Source organism: Eschscholzia californica, unplaced genomic scaffold, assembly GCF_041429995.1.
Source record: "Eschscholzia californica isolate CP2 unplaced genomic scaffold, dmEscCali1.0.p SCAF_3, whole genome shotgun sequence".
Classification (NCBI taxonomy): domain Eukaryota; kingdom Viridiplantae; phylum Streptophyta; class Magnoliopsida; order Ranunculales; family Papaveraceae; genus Eschscholzia; species Eschscholzia californica.
Window position 1 is genome coordinate 49,627,449 of NW_028238420.1, and position 15,775 is coordinate 49,643,223.

Genomic DNA, 15,775 nt, shown 5'->3' on the forward strand with positions numbered 1-15,775 from the left:
CAAGGAACACCATCAACTTGCCACCTTCTACAAGTACAAGAAATCTGTAGAAGATTAACACAATGAGAAGGTTCTGAGTAAACCTCGAATATAAATGGGGCAGCCTGGGCAATATTACAGGTTGCAGCACTATCATGTTTTGCTTTCAACAAATCAGTTATGGTTGGACACAAGAACGTGGTCCATTTTTTAGACAATTCTCTTGCTGTGTTCATTTTGTTCATTATATGAATACGAATTGCCTCCAACATTGCTGTAATTGGTAGTCCACGAGCATGTCGAATCTGATTGTTAAAGGATTCTGAGAGTTGAGATGATATCGCCGTGTATCTGTATCAAATAAAACGTATATAAATTTTAAAACTTTCATTATGAAGTCGATAATTTTTAACAAAAAGAATACATACTTTTCTATAAACTATCGGATATGCGGTGTAAAATACATGTTATTTGTTATTTAAAGTCAAAACTGTATACGGTACAATATGTACTGTCAACATAAATTATCAACATAGTAAATGAAATGAATACACAAATTTATCGGATCGTACCTTATACCGGGAAAGAAAGCATCTGCCCAAGTGGCAGGGTCTAAGGAATTAAAAAATGCTGCAACTTTTGAACCACCCATTTGTATCATCTGATTAATAGTTGCGTGATATTCAGATTCGGGGAGAGCTCTAGCAGCCTTGAAAATTAATGTTTGGAAGAATTTTGATTTTCTAGCTCCATTTGCCAATCTTAAATTCAGATTGTTCCTTAGATGCCATACACAGAAGGAATGGTGTGCTGTCGGGAAAATGTTCTTGACACCGTTGATTATACCATTGTGACGGTCTGAAATAAAGATATACGTCTTTTCCATATTCAGAGCATTGCGCAAATGCCTTAGAAACCAGTCCCAATTTTGGTCATTCTCAACATCAACAACAGAATATGCTAACGGAAAAAGACCTGTAATTTGTAAATATTTTAGTGAAAGTATGAAACTTTAAAAATTCATCAAGCATACTTATGTAAAATCCTCATATTGTATGGTAAATTTAACATAATGTTCATACTTTAAAGTATGAAACCTTAATAAAGTATGACAGTATTATGTACAATTATGCATACTTTATTGTAAATGTAAGATAATCTATATAAAATGCTGAAAAATGATGTTGAAAAATGAGATACTTTTATAGATTAAATTGGATGAATTCTAGAATGTTCAGAAATTACCATTGTTGCCGTCTTTAGCCACAGCAGCCAGTATGCAACCGTTAAAACGAGTCTTGCAAAATGTACCATCCACATATAAAACTGGTCGACAATATTGAAAGCCAGCTATACAAGCATGTGGTGCAATGAAAATTCTTTTAAATCTCCGAGACACATCGTCAACTTCAAGTTGTACTATGCTGTTTGGGTTGGTACGTGAAAAGGCATCAGCATACCATCTAAGTTTTGCATATGAGTCTCCTTCTTGACCAAATGCTTCATTCATTGCTACTTTCTTCCCCTCATAAGTGTAGTAATATGGAAGTTGGACAGCGTAATCTTTCAAGAAGTCTTTTTTCAGACTTGCTGTCGAACGATCCGGGCTTCTTGTAACATCATCTAAAATAAGTTTCCCAACAAATGAACTGTTTAGTTTGGGTTTCTTGGTCTTCTTAATGAAATCTTCACAGTCATGTTTCATTTCCATGTCTTTCAAAATAAAAATGGATTCGCATTTCAATGGCGCACATCCATGTACTCTCCATTTGCAATCTTCAACAGGACATACAGCAGTTACCCGCTTCGAATCATTTTTAATAAATTTAAAATCATGGCCAGTATTTATACTATATTGACGAAGAGCAAATCGAAATGCTTTAGCACCCCCGGGAAATAATTGACCAGGTTCTGTAAACATTTTATCCCAACCATCAGATTTTAATATCGTCTTCTTGCTTTGTAATGATAAATCTGCTTGAATCTCCATCTGTTCTGTAAAACATAATTATTGATATTGTAAAACAGACAAATTGTTTAGATACGAAAACAATTCAAAATGTAAAGAACAAATTACGTACTTATATCTGTATGTATGAGAATATCATTCATTTGTAAATAAAGTACGCATACTTTGTCGCATGTGAAATTGTAATTTATACCTATTACAACATTTTATAGACAACTATGTAAGAAAGTATGCGTACTGTGTGATAAATTACATATATGTACATGTTATTTACAACATAATATTATTAAAAAGTATATATAATGTAACGTAAATTATACATAATGTATATTACATACTAAGTGTTTTCCATACAGATCTTAGATTAAATGACTGAAATCTAATACCCAACATTACCTGTACTATCAGTTCAATTTGATGTGAAGATAATATTAGCTGTGAAAAATCGAAATATTTGAATGAAAACATCAGATCTAGATTACATGGATTCAATAAAAATGAAACAGAGATATCAAATACATGAAATAACACTTTAGTTATGGAAAATAACAGCAATACAGATTCATTTTAAATGATGAATGGAAAAGACGATCATTTGATATTTATGAAATCTTCAATATGAATCGTTAACTATAAGCAAATGTACATAAGATGTTAAACCTGAATAGTTGTGGCTAGAATAAAGAGAAGATGAGTAAAAACTGAAAATGACAATGGAGTTTCTGATGATGGCTCTTGATTGAATACTAATCAATGGAGTTTTTTACAGCTGGGCGAGAGTTTAATGAAGGTTTAATGATGGTTTCATTTTTAGAGAGGTAATGGGAAAGTTTCTGGATTTCGGTTACGGAATTATAGAGAGAGAGTTGTTAGTTACATAAAGAACGTGATTGGAGAGAGAAAGTTGAGATAAATATGGAGAGAAATCTAATACGGTTTAGAAGGAAAATCACGATTAGATATTAACCGAAGGTTAATATAGGTATTGCATATATAATAAATATTATATGGATTTGTGTAATCTCTCTAGATGACACTAAAAGGACCGGATATCTATTAAGATTATTATTTAGGTTTTCAAATCCTTTTTAGGATTATAGAGGATTAAATCTCCTATTAGGACCCTATTTTTGGTCTATAGACTCAAAAATTATTCTGTTTTTGTTCAAAATGAACTAGTTGCGAATGGATGCAGGGCCGGCCCAAGTATATCGGAGGCCCTAAGCGAAATTAAAATTGGGGTCCCATTCACTGTATATTAGAAAAAATTAAATAAAATTTAAACAATGCAAAGGGTAGGAGAATTGAACCCTTGACCTCTTATCCAAATTTGAACTCTTTACCACTTAACTACGCCTTAAATTATGTTTGAAATTGGTTTAAAATATAATTAATTTTTCGAAAGTTACATAGGAAATAGGAAACATGAGGCCCTTGATTATTTGGGGCTCAAAGCGGCCGCTTTGGTGGCTTTGGTCACGGGCCGCCCCTGAATGGATGATGCTATATTTGGTATGGATTCAACTAGTATAGATACATTGGATGTTTGATTTTTCGATTTTTTCTTTATATCAAGCAAATCATGTTTAAAATAATTTATTAAAATAAATTGATACTAGTGATGGGTTCCTACATTTTCAAATTTTTTATTTTCTTACAACAGTTCTTAACATATAAACATTCCTTTGAATACATTTCAAGAAAGTGTTATATTCTATTAATTTTATTTCTTTCATAAATCTCTAACTAAGTTGGAGCAAGAAATCAAGGAAACATATCTAAATCGAAGAGAGTTTTCCAATTCCAAAATTTAAATGAAAGTTAGTATGTTTTCTGTTTTAGCTCAAGTAAATTAACGCCGCTCTCTTTATAAATATTACAACATAATTTTACGATGTGATTTTATTTTTGTCTAACGAAACCCCAATTTTGTTCACCACTTTGGGCTTCCTAACGACTAGGACCGATTTTGTTCACAACTTTGGGCTTCCTGACGACTAGGGCCGGGCCCTGTCACAGAAAGTACACATAACACACTATCTTTTTATCACAGCCACATGAAATCATATTTGACATAGTTTCTCGATTATGACCGGATCACCATCACCAAAAATTAAAAATAAAATCTTATTCACCCTCACAACGAGGCACCAGCACGGGCACAAAGAACAGAGTTAAGATCAACAGAACTTCTTTCACTTATTACAACAGGACCCTAATCTCAAATTGTACCAACTCAAACAAATCCAAGTTCAACTCTATCACAAATCTCTTCACCAGGACAATATTATCAATTCACATACCTTGAATCCATATGTTATTGAGATATGTGAGTGGCTGAGATGGCAAATATTACAGATTTTTGCAATCTTCAATGTGCGAGTAACTAACTCCATTTGTAACTCTGAAACAATGAATGAATTATGCAACCTCTCTTTCTAACTTAAGTGTCAAGTTTGGAATGTGTGCAATCTTGTACCAATCGGTTCCCCTGTCCTTTTCACATCGTCTGTGTAGATCTGGATGACAATCTACGATCCGTAGATCATTGAGAGATGTGAGTGGTTCGGAGGGCAAATATTTCAGATTATAGCAATCTTGAATTTGTAAGGTATCAAGTGTTGCGAGGTTGGCTATCCACCCCGGCAAAGATGTCACCTTAGGTAGGTAAAAAAGATACAGAGAACTAAGAACAGGGAGGTTGTAAAACTCATCCGCTGTGAACTCAAATTCCGGACAATCTGCAAAAAATTAATAAAACATAACAAGTGATCTTCTTAGTTATCAGATTTCTTTGATTTCATGCAACGAAAACTGGAAATATAAAACGAGACAAAGAAAATAAATGATCACTTACTTTGGATGGTCAATTCAGTTAGTGAAGTGAGATTATTATAAAGCTCCTTAGTGAGATTCTTTAGCTTATCACAACTACTTATCTCAAGACTTGTAAGATTTTGCAGTGTCATCATCATTGTCGTCCCTGATACCCCAAAGGATATTAAATCGTAAACTTCAGCAATCTCAAGATCAGAAAGTTGAAGGGGGCAACTTTCTAAACAGCTTACCAAGGATGATTCTACGCAATTCAATAACCGTAAGACTCTTAAAGATAGCTGCAACTGGGGAATTTTTCTTAACTTGGTACACTCAGAGATGATTAAGTTTGTAAAGTGGGGGAATGAAGTTTGTCTATCTTCTTTTATTCCGTTTTCCACTTCTGATGACGGTGACGACCATTCCTCCAAACTAGGCATCTCAGATATTGATAATTCTTCAAGTGATGGAAAGAAGACGAAACCTGATTGACCAACATGATTTCCATGATAAAACTCATCCCTGATGTATCTCACCGAATCCATTTTACATAATTTAAGAATATTAAGTACCGGTAGTAGCCCAAGCGCCGGTAGATGTTCCACCCTTTGACAATCAAAAAGTTCGATATTGACCAAATTAGAGATGCATGATAGACCACTTGGAAACATTGCACCTCCATACCCATTTATAGAAAGGTCACTCAAATTAGATAGATGTTTGAGGCTTTCCGCAACAATTTCCAGCACCTCTTCTTGTTGTTCGCTGGTGCTGTAACTATTTCCTTGCTCGAGACTAATTGGCGGTGACCACTCTAAATGTACGACACGCAAATTGTGCTTTCCCATTAAGTTGGCTTTTTTAGCGTCAACTACGTTTCTCACATTGTTCATTGCTTTTATCGTTAATTCTCCTTTCAGGTTGTTCAGTCCTTGTAATTGCTCAATAGTAGAACCACTCTCTGCACCTACAATGAAGAAGCTTAATGTTTGGAGATTAACCAATTCTCCCATACCATTTGGCATTCGGGTTAATGCATCACAATCCTCAATGCATAGGTGTCTGAGGCTTCTCAGTTTCGATAGGTCGTTAGGTAACATTTGGAGCTTTTGACAGTAAGTTAGGTTCAATGTTTGGAGATTAACCAATTCTCCCATACCGTTTGGCATTCGGGTTAATGCATAACAACCATCCATGAATAGGTGTCTGAGGCTTCTCAGTTTAGATAGGTCTTTAGGTAACATTTGGAGCTTGTTACAGCTCTTAAGGTTCAACGTCTGCAGATTTCTTAGTTGACAAAATGATTTATTGGGTAATGAAGTTATACCAGTGTAGGAGAGATTGAGGTACCTCAAGTGCTTCAAATTGCTTATTCGATCAAGCTTTGCATTTATCCTGCTTAAATTTAATGTCCGCAAATTTCTAAGATTTTTGAAGTTTAGTTGAAGATGAGTTCCATCGCCAGAGTCTTTATATATAAGAGTGCGCAAATTTGGTTTTGATCTTTCCACTAAAAGCACAAGATAGCTCTGCAGTGAACTTGAGAACTGCGGATGAAAAGACACATGTCTTAATCTTTTATTACCAGTATTATTTCTTGTTTTGTCATTCCCAATCACAGAGCATTCTTCCCTCATTATAGAACATGCAAGATCATGCATTAAATCATGCATTTTACATGATATCACATTGCCAAATTCATCGTTATAGGTGTCTTGGAAGAAGGACCTCCACAATAAATCGTTAAAAATCTCAATTCCCACATCTTCCAACTCTAAGTGACTACCTTTGAATGGAACAAAACCGTTTGCCATCCACAAATAAATCAATTCTTCTCGGTTGAATATGTAATCTTTTGGAAAGACGGAGCAATAAGCAAAACACGACCTCAAATGTGAGGGTAAATGATTGTAGCTCAACCTCAAAATTGATAAGACAGTGTCTTCATTTTCTAATTGAAGTTCCCAAATTTCATTGTCTCTAACAAACAACCACTCTTTCTCTTCTCTTTTACAGCGAAGTAGTGCTCCTAATGCTTTCGCAGCCAAGGGTATACCTCCACACTTAAGCGCAATCTCCTTGCCAATAGCTTCCAATTTCGGATAAATTTCTATTTCGTTCTTTCCCATGTCGAAAGCACGATGCTTGAACAGTGAAAAACAATCCTCATGGGATAAACCTTTTGGGCGACGCACTGGAAGCGTAGACATTATCGATGCCACTTTTTCAAGTCTGGTTGTCACAATAATTGAACTACCTTTGCTTCCACATCTGAATGAGGATTTCAACACATCCCACTTGTTCATATCATCATTCCATACATCATCTAACACCACTAAGAATCTCTGCCCATTAAGTTTCTCGCGAAGGCGACGTTGCAAAGATTCTAAGTTGTCGAGATCATTTGCAACCCCTCCTAAGGATTCTATAGTAGCTCTGAGAAGGAATTTCGGATCGAAGTTGTCAGAGACACAAACCCAACATCTAAGCGAAAAATGACCGACAATTCTCTCATCATGGTACACCATTTTAGCAAGAGTAGTCTTCCCAAGACCACCCATTCCATGTATGACACATACCGAAGCATCTCCTCCTCGACGATCTCCATCCTCCTCCTCCTCAACCCTTGTATTTTCTATCAATAGGTTCACCATGTAATCTTTATCATCTTCCCTTCCATAGACTTCTTTCTCGGCTATAACGGAGCTAGTTTCTAGGTGCTGAGTCGACCTCGGTTCAACTCTATTTCCTATTTCCAAATGGAAATCCGACCTTTCTCTGGCAATCTCATCAAACTTTCTCTGAACCTTTCTCATTCTTTTCGCAATTTCCCGACGAGCATTAACTTGTTTGAAATTGATACAAGATGAGAGATGTAATACCTGAAGATTGTTAGAAGTCTGGGCCTCCATTGTTTGAATGGTTAAAGCTTCAGTAGCTAACTCATCCAAGATGTCCTCGGCATCATAAGCGGCATCCTTGAGTTTATTCAACCAATTCTGAAGGGGTTTGTTTTTAAGTTGTTTTAACTCAGCGTCTTCGATGACATCTTTAATGGTGGATAGTGTGCTGGAAAATTTGTCCAACTCTTGTTTGAAACCAGAGAGTAGTGCAAATTCGGATTGGATAAGAGAACCGAGATTACCAAGAACAATTTCAATTAAAGGAGACACTAAAACTTGAAGATCCATTGAAGCAGCAATCTCTCTAGTCTTTCCTTTTGGTTGTCTTTGAAGTCTGAAGTGAGAGAGAGGTAGATCTAGGGAAAGTGAATACTTTACTTGGAATATTAATTCTCTCTCACTCCAAGTAGAGTATTTACTTTACTTGGAGTATTTGAAGACAAGATAAGAATTCTGTTATGCCTAATGATACTACGTACCTTTATAACTTTGGGTTAATTCCATTTTGGCCCCTAATGATGACCATCATCCATTTTGGTCTCCTTTTGATCTTTTTTGTCAGACTTTAACGAGTTATGTTTTTCTTTTCTACCTATCTCTTCAAAATTCTTTCCTCTTTATCCTGTCACTTTCTTCTTGTCGGTCGCCGTAGGTCGTGTTAGAGTATAAGGATCTAGATGAATCGAAGAGAGTTTTCCAATTCCAAAATTTAAATGAAAGTTAATATGTTTTCTGTTTTAGCTCAATTCAATTAATGCCGCTCTCTTTATAAATTTTGCAACATAATTTTACGATGTGATTTTATTTTTTTCTAGAAGGAAACTCCAATTTTGTTCACCACGTTGGCCTTCCTAACAACTAGGGCCGATTTTGTTCACAACTTTGGGCTTCCTAACGACTAGGGCTGGGCCCTGTCACAGAAGTACACATAACACACTATCTTTTTATTTTATTTTTTGAATACTTTGATTAAATTAATGAAAGGAAACGGGAATACAAAGACGCACATGGCTAGTTAGGCCTAGTGACAGAAAACAAAAAACAGAAAAACACCGCATGAGGATCACTCCAAAGACCCCCCACGACACAATAAAAACATCAAAGACATCCTTTCCATAGACCACCACAACACCGGAACACCGGATACCAAGGTTTGCCCATTAAAGCGAGTCTAAAAAACCATCCCATGACTCAACCATGCAATTAAACGAATATACTTTAGCCCACTTGTACGATCTGCTCCAATGGTAAATAAGACATTTAGCCGCGAAGAAGATGTACTCTGATGATCGGGGTTTATCTCTGAAAATTCCATCATTTCTAGCACTCCAAATTGCCCATATGATTGCTTTAGGGATAATGTTGAGAATAGCCTTCTTATGTTTACTACCTTTGATACCTTTCCAAGCCAGCATAAGATCGGTAATGGAGTTGGGGGTACACCAGACAATCCCGATATTACTCATGAATCTGTTCCATACGCCCCTCGCCGTGTCACAATGGAGAAATATATGCGAGGAGGATTCTTCATCATTCCCGCAAAAACCGCATCGATTTGGCGATATGAAACCCCGTTTCCTCAAGTTGTCCATGGTTGGAATCCTCTCCCAAATCACAGCCCATAAGAACACACACACCCTCATGGGTATATTCTTTCTCCAAACATCTCTAAAAACCGGTTTAGCCTCCAACTCCTGGTTTGACAAAAGTGAGAACATCGCTCTTACTGATAACTCTACCTTCTCCGGATCCGGGTTTGAAATCCATACCCTAGCGTCTGGTTGATTGATGAGGCAGAACGGTTCTAAGTCGTTTAAGAGGCTTTTAGCCTCCTCCAACTCCCAATCATAGATCCCTCTCCTAAAATCCACCCTCCAAACCTTCGAGTTAATGTCAAAGTAATCACTAACAGTCCCATCCTTCGATTCGGAGAGCAAAAAGAGATTCGAGTACGCTTCTTTAAGGGATGTGTCCTTAGCCCAAATATCACCCCAGAAACTCGCATTTATTTCCGTCCCCGACCTTAATCTTGGACATGGAATGAAACTTATGACACCTACTATATATCCCCCTCCAAACCGAGACCCCATACGCTTTTTTAGGTGGTTTCGACATCCACCCTAACTCCTCTTCCCCATATTTTTCCTTAATAATTTTCCTCCACAGAAGGTTCTTTTCCTTACCGAATCTCCATAGCCATTTAGATAATAATGCATCGTTCATCCTCCTCAGACTTTTGATTCCCAAGCCCCCTTGAGCGATCGGCTTACAAAGAATCTCCCACGCCACCCAATGGGATTTCTTGTTGTCCATCTCACCATCCCAAAAGAAATCCTTGAACTTTCTTTCCAATTCATTACAAATCGAGACCGGAGCCGAGAAAAGAGATAAGAAATAGATAGGAAGAGCCGATAAAACCGCCTTAATTAGAGTCAATTTCCCCCCTCTTGACAAAAGTCTTGCCTTCCACGGAGAGAGGCGTCTAGCCACCTTCTCGATGACTGGATCCCATAGGTGTTTAGATCTATAAGAGAACCCCAACGGCAGACCTAAATAGGAAATAGGGAGGGATGCTTTAACACATCCAAAAGTCGCAGCCAAGTCGTCTAAGCCCTCCACCTTGCCAACTTCAATCACTTGGCTTTTACCGAAGTTTACCTTGAGACCAGAGGCTGCTTCAAATCATATGAGAGTGTCTTTTAGCTTGCGGATCTGGTTGATGTCTTCTTTAATGAAAAATAACGTGTCGTCCGCAAATTGTAGGTGGGTAATAGGCGTTCCATTATCAAACACCCTGAAACCATCGAACCATTGAACCTCTTCCCCTCTTTTAACCATACAATTAAGAACTTCCGCCACGAGCAAGAATAAAAGAGGCGACAATGGGTCTCCTTGACGGATCCCCCTGGAATTCATAAACACCGACGACGTAGTACCATTTATCAAAGCCGAGAACGAAACCGATGAGATGCAGTTAAAAATCCAAGTTTTCCATTTATATTTGAAACTCATCTTAGTCATGATGTCGTAAAGGAAATCCCAACTGATTTTGTCGTAAGCTTTTTCCAAATCAACCTTAACCATAATACCCGAGGACTTCGATTTCATCTTGGGGTCCAGCAATTCATTAGCAATTAAAACCCCGTCGAGAATTTGTCTATCACTAATAAAAGCCCCTTGATTAGGAGATATGATGGATTCCAGAACCGACTTAAGTCAGTTTGCCAAAACCTTGGAAATGATCTTATAAGGTCCCCCCACTAAACTTATCGGCCTGTAGTCGTTCAATGACTCTGTAATATCCTTCTTAGGGATGAGCACGAGGAACGATTGATTCAATCTCCAATCTAAACTACCCGAGAACCAGAAATCCGAGATTACCTTCATAAAGTCTCTCCCAATAATACTCCAGCATTTGTCGTAAAATTTGATGGAGAAACCATCCGGCCCCGGAGCTTTATCTTTCGCCAAATCTTTGATTGCGAGAAGGACCTCCTCCTCCGAGAAATCCCCCTCCAGTGACTCAGCTTGGAGATTCGAAATCAAAGGCAAGTTTAGACTACCCCACACCAGGTCTCCACATAGCCGGCTCCTTGTATATATTTGCAAAGTGCTCGACCACCCGACTTTTGATCTGCTTGTCCTCCATGATAAGCTCATCGCCTACTCTCAAAGCTGCTATCCGATTCGACCTCTTTCTACAATTTATGATTCCATGGAAGAACTTTGAATTCCTGTCTCCTGCCTCAAGCCAATTGATTCTCGATTTTTGTCTCAAACTAATTTCCTGAAGATTAAGAATTTTCTCCAGCTCCACTCTCATACTCTGTCTGAGCAAAAGATCCTCATCACACAAATTAGTAGTTTCCTCCAATTTGTCGAAATTGTGGATCCCCTCCTGGAGTCTAGCCAAAGTCTCCTTCTGACCTTTGAATTTTTCTCTTGACCATTTATTTGCCTTTTCTTTCAATATGTTCATTTTAGCCCAAAAAGAAGCACCTCTATCCATCTCCTCCCACTAAAGTTTAACCTGGGGAATAAAGTCCACATCCAAAAGCCAAATATCTTCAAGTCTAAAAGGAGGGTTACCTGTGGTCTTGATATTTGATTTCAGAAGAATGGGAGCATGGTCCGACAAAGGCTTCGACAGAATAATCTGAGAAACTGAAGGGAACTGATCCTCCCAAGCTTTGTTAATTAGGAACCTGTCCAGCCGGCTCATCGCCGGAACTGATTGATTGTTGGACCATGTGAAAGCCATCCCATTCCCTGGAAGGTCAATGAGCTCATTTCTCCCTACCCATTCGTCGAATCTCTTCATTTTAGAGGTGATGGAATGTTTGTTCCTCTTCTCATATTCGAATCTAGTGACATTAAAGTCCCCACCGATACACCAAGGTAAATTCCAAAGATCATAAATTGAATCTAATTCACTCCAAAATGACTCCCTAAGCGAGGAAATACACGGACCAGAAACCGAAGTAGCCATCCATTCAAAACCATCTGATACATTACATAACTTTAGAGAAATGGAAAAACTACCTATGACCCTGTCGGAACAAGCAAAATAAGAAGGATCCCACATACATAGAACACCCCCTGCCGACCCAGTAGCCGGTAAAGCACACCAGGCCACATTACAATTACCCCAAAGACTAAACACAAGAACGTCATTAATATTTTCTAACTTAGTTTCTTGAAGAAACACAAAATTCGCCTTCATCTCTATCCTTAACTTCCTAACTGCAGCCTTCTTCTTTGCTGCTCCCAAACCCCTAATATTCCAGCTGATGAAGTTAATTGACATAATCAAGACGAGTTACCACCCTTGAACACGAACGAGTCCTACTTCCTCCTGATTCTGACTCCCTCATCGTCCACTTTAGCCTTCTAGCCTCCCTTTCTAACTTAGATGTTGTTCCTGCCCTCTTCTGTCCACTGCTCTGATCAGGAGTCTTATCTCCATCGACTGAAACCCTATTTTGAACCGGAGTATGAATCACCATTGCAAGATCACTATCCATAGGCGAAGCCTCTGTACTGTCGATGACCCCTTCTGATTCCCCCAAATTCACTAGATTATTTACTTCTGGACCCATGGTAGCTAAAGGTTGAGTAAACAGTACTAAGTCTTCTTCGCCCTTGTCAAAGTTCTCCTTGAGATCCGATCCTATCAACTTAAGAAGGTTCTCCATCTTCCTCTTGGCCCCTTCCTGATCCAACGCAAAACCCAACTCCTTGCCTGTTGCAAAGAACTCCTCCATCCTCTGTTCCATACTCGTGTTGATCACCGCTACTGACAAATCATGAGATAGAATACTAGCTGGGGTGATGGCTGGATGAGGGGGAGAAAAGGCACCTGTCCATTCTTTGTCAAGGGTAATACTCTTGGAGATCCTTGGAAAGTCTCTGCCCATGGTGCCCTTAAAAGAATCCATTAGGGCCTTACCCAAGTCCGTGATCAGGAGAGGGGGCGCCCTAGGAACCCTCCTGGGCTTTCTATTTCTCTTCTTGGATCTATAATATATCTTAAACCTTTTCTTTGCTGGGCCCGTCTTCTTTGGGCCCCCAACCTTTTCCCCTGGCCTAGTACCTCTGTCTTCGGCGCACCCCGCTGAAATTTGAAATTTGTCCGTACCCTGACTTATCTCTGATACATTGATCGGAGGTTCAGCCACCATATCATCTGACGAGACGAGACCTTGATCTATCACCGAAGTGGTAATAGGATCAGACCCCATCGGCCATTTCTCTTTACGAGGGTCCCTTAACAAGCTATTGAACCTCGTTTCTTCAGCAATAGTCAACTCCTTGGATTGCTCCCTGATGTACTGGTTTGTATCACTGTCACCTCGGTCTTCTACATCCGAGGAATGAGCTGACCCGAAAAACCTCGGACTGCTTTCCGGCGACACCATAGTTTCCGGCGAGAACACACAGTGGAGAAAAACTTCCACCACATCCCCCCTGTCCAGAAGGATCAATCTCTCCGGTATCTTTGACGTGATGTCGCACCTGATGTAAATAGAAGCGAAAGCTAACACCTTGAAAGACTTAGTATCTTCATCAATCATCAAAAAATCTCCAAACGTCTCGCCAATATCATGGAAAACCTCTTCATTCCAAAGGTTGAAAGGGAGGCCAAAAATCTTCACATTGACCCTACACATGGACAAGTTGACCTGATTACAATCCGGGGGCCATCGGCGAAAGAACATCCTCTCGACCTGAGACAGATGAATCTCGCCTAAATCCAGCAGGGGTTTCGTGTTGTGTTTAGTCTTGATTACTGCTCGAACCCTGTTAAAAGGGATCAAAGATACCTCCCCAGTCTTCAAAATCCCCCTGATTAAATCTTCCACACCCCCCCAGTCGTCAATGGCATATGTAGCTTCCACCAAAACCGTGTCTTCCCAACTGATGGTTCCATTAGGGGTCAAGGCCATAGCAGAGCAATGAAGGTTTTCAGTTTTGGTACTTTTAGAGATGGATATGTTAGGGTTTTTAGAAGGTCTCTGTTGAAGAAGGGCTGATTTATAAGAGGTTGAGTGAAGTTTTGGTTGAAAAGATATGTTCTGAACTTGACATGCATTGGCTATGGGAAAATAGGATATTCCCGGTTTGTTGACAGATGTCGAAGATGATAGGGTTGTGGACTTGGATTGGTTGTTGTTAAGGTGGGAATGATGAAGGTGTTTAGGACTGGATTTGGCAGAAGACGAAGATGAATCGATGGTGTAATGGGGGTTGTTGGTCTCGGGAAGGTGGATGGGTAATGGGGGTTGAATGGGTATCGAACTCTTCACTTGATCCGGCGGAGGTAAGGACCCATTGACATTAAGCCGGCGGAGAATAATGGTCTTTGATTTCTGGGAAAAAAGGAGCGTGAGATCTAGGTGATCTGCAATAATCTTCCAAAAAATTCCATTAACGCCAGCTGGAAAACAGAAGGAACTTCGGGCATTCTCCTTGCCACCTGTACGGTACACTCTGATGAACGGACCAAAATTGTTTTCTCTCGTCTCCCAGAACTACACGACTCCATTATCCCTACATCTTCCCCTCCTTTCCATGTCCTCCTTCAACGACGGGAACTTGTACGCCTTTGACCTTACGAAACATGCTAGACCGAAAATCCCTTCTACTGGTAAATTGCAGGACCATTCCATGGAGTTACGGATCTCCCGAACCCTAGTGAATTTAGGGTTCATCTTCTCGAACCAGAATATCTTCTTGTCCACCTCTACAGAAACCGAAGTCTCAACCATGGCGGAGGCAAGCCAACACCGAGCGCCACCTCTCTCCTCACTTTCTCTCTCTTCACTTTCTCTCTCCTTATAGAATTTTAAATTTCCATTGGGAGGCGTTAAAAGCCTGTAACTCTACTTCACACTATCTTTTTATCACAGCCACATGAAATCATATTTGACATAGTTTCTTGATTATGACCGGATCACCGTCACCAAAAAATAAGAATAAAATCTTATTCACCCTCACAACCTGATGGAGACCATCTTCCTATTGGGCCTCACGGCCATGGTGATAGTGGGCCTCACGGTCAAGAAGCTACATTAGCGTAGTTTCTATAATGAAGTATTTAGGGTTTCCATAATTATGAGTCTTAGCAATCAAGGAAAGTATTATTAGTAGTTATCTTATTTCCTTATTTGAGTCTATCTAGGAAAGTACAATCTCTATATAAGAGAAGTCTAGTCTGTCTTTGTTAACCAGATCAGAGAATGTTATCAACCAAGTTTGTTATTAATCAAGTTTATTGTTCATCGTTATTTTATCAGTTTTATTTCGTTAGTTTAGTTTATTAACAATGGTGGATTCCATTACTTTTACGCTTCCGCAACAATCTACATCACAACCAGCACGGGCACAAAGAACAGAGTAAAGATCAACAGAACTTCTTTCACTTATTACAACAGGACCCTAATTTCAAATTGTACCAACTCAAACAAATCCAAGTTCAACTCTATCACAAATGTCTCCACCAGGACAATATTCTCAATTCACATACCTTGAATCCATAGATTATTGAGATATGTGAGTGGTTGAGATGGCAAATATTACAGATTTTGCAATCTTCAATATGTAAGCA

The 15,775-nt window shown here is 38.9% G+C and overlaps 2 protein-coding genes across 2 annotated transcripts; both read right to left on the bottom strand.

Annotated features, from left to right (window-relative positions):
* Nucleotides 1-4,056: 4,056 nt before the first annotated feature.
* On the bottom strand, nucleotides 4,057-8,114 carry LOC147551301 (disease resistance protein RGA2-like). The gene is made up of 2 exons (XM_086667029.1): nucleotides 4,806-8,114; nucleotides 4,057-4,689 (listed from the first exon to the last, which is right to left on the bottom strand). Exons 1-2 carry the CDS (start codon nucleotides 7,954-7,956, stop codon nucleotides 4,370-4,372), a joined length of 3,471 nt encoding a protein of 1,156 aa, XP_086523155.1. The 5' UTR covers nucleotides 7,957-8,114; the 3' UTR covers nucleotides 4,057-4,369.
* A 3,572-nt stretch (nucleotides 8,115-11,686) lies between these two features.
* LOC147551302 (uncharacterized) lies at nucleotides 11,687-12,391 on the bottom strand. Its single transcript, XM_086668550.1, has one exon. It carries the CDS (start codon nucleotides 12,389-12,391, stop codon nucleotides 11,687-11,689), a length of 705 nt encoding a protein of 234 aa, XP_086524676.1.
* Nucleotides 12,392-15,775: the final 3,384 nt, after the last annotated feature.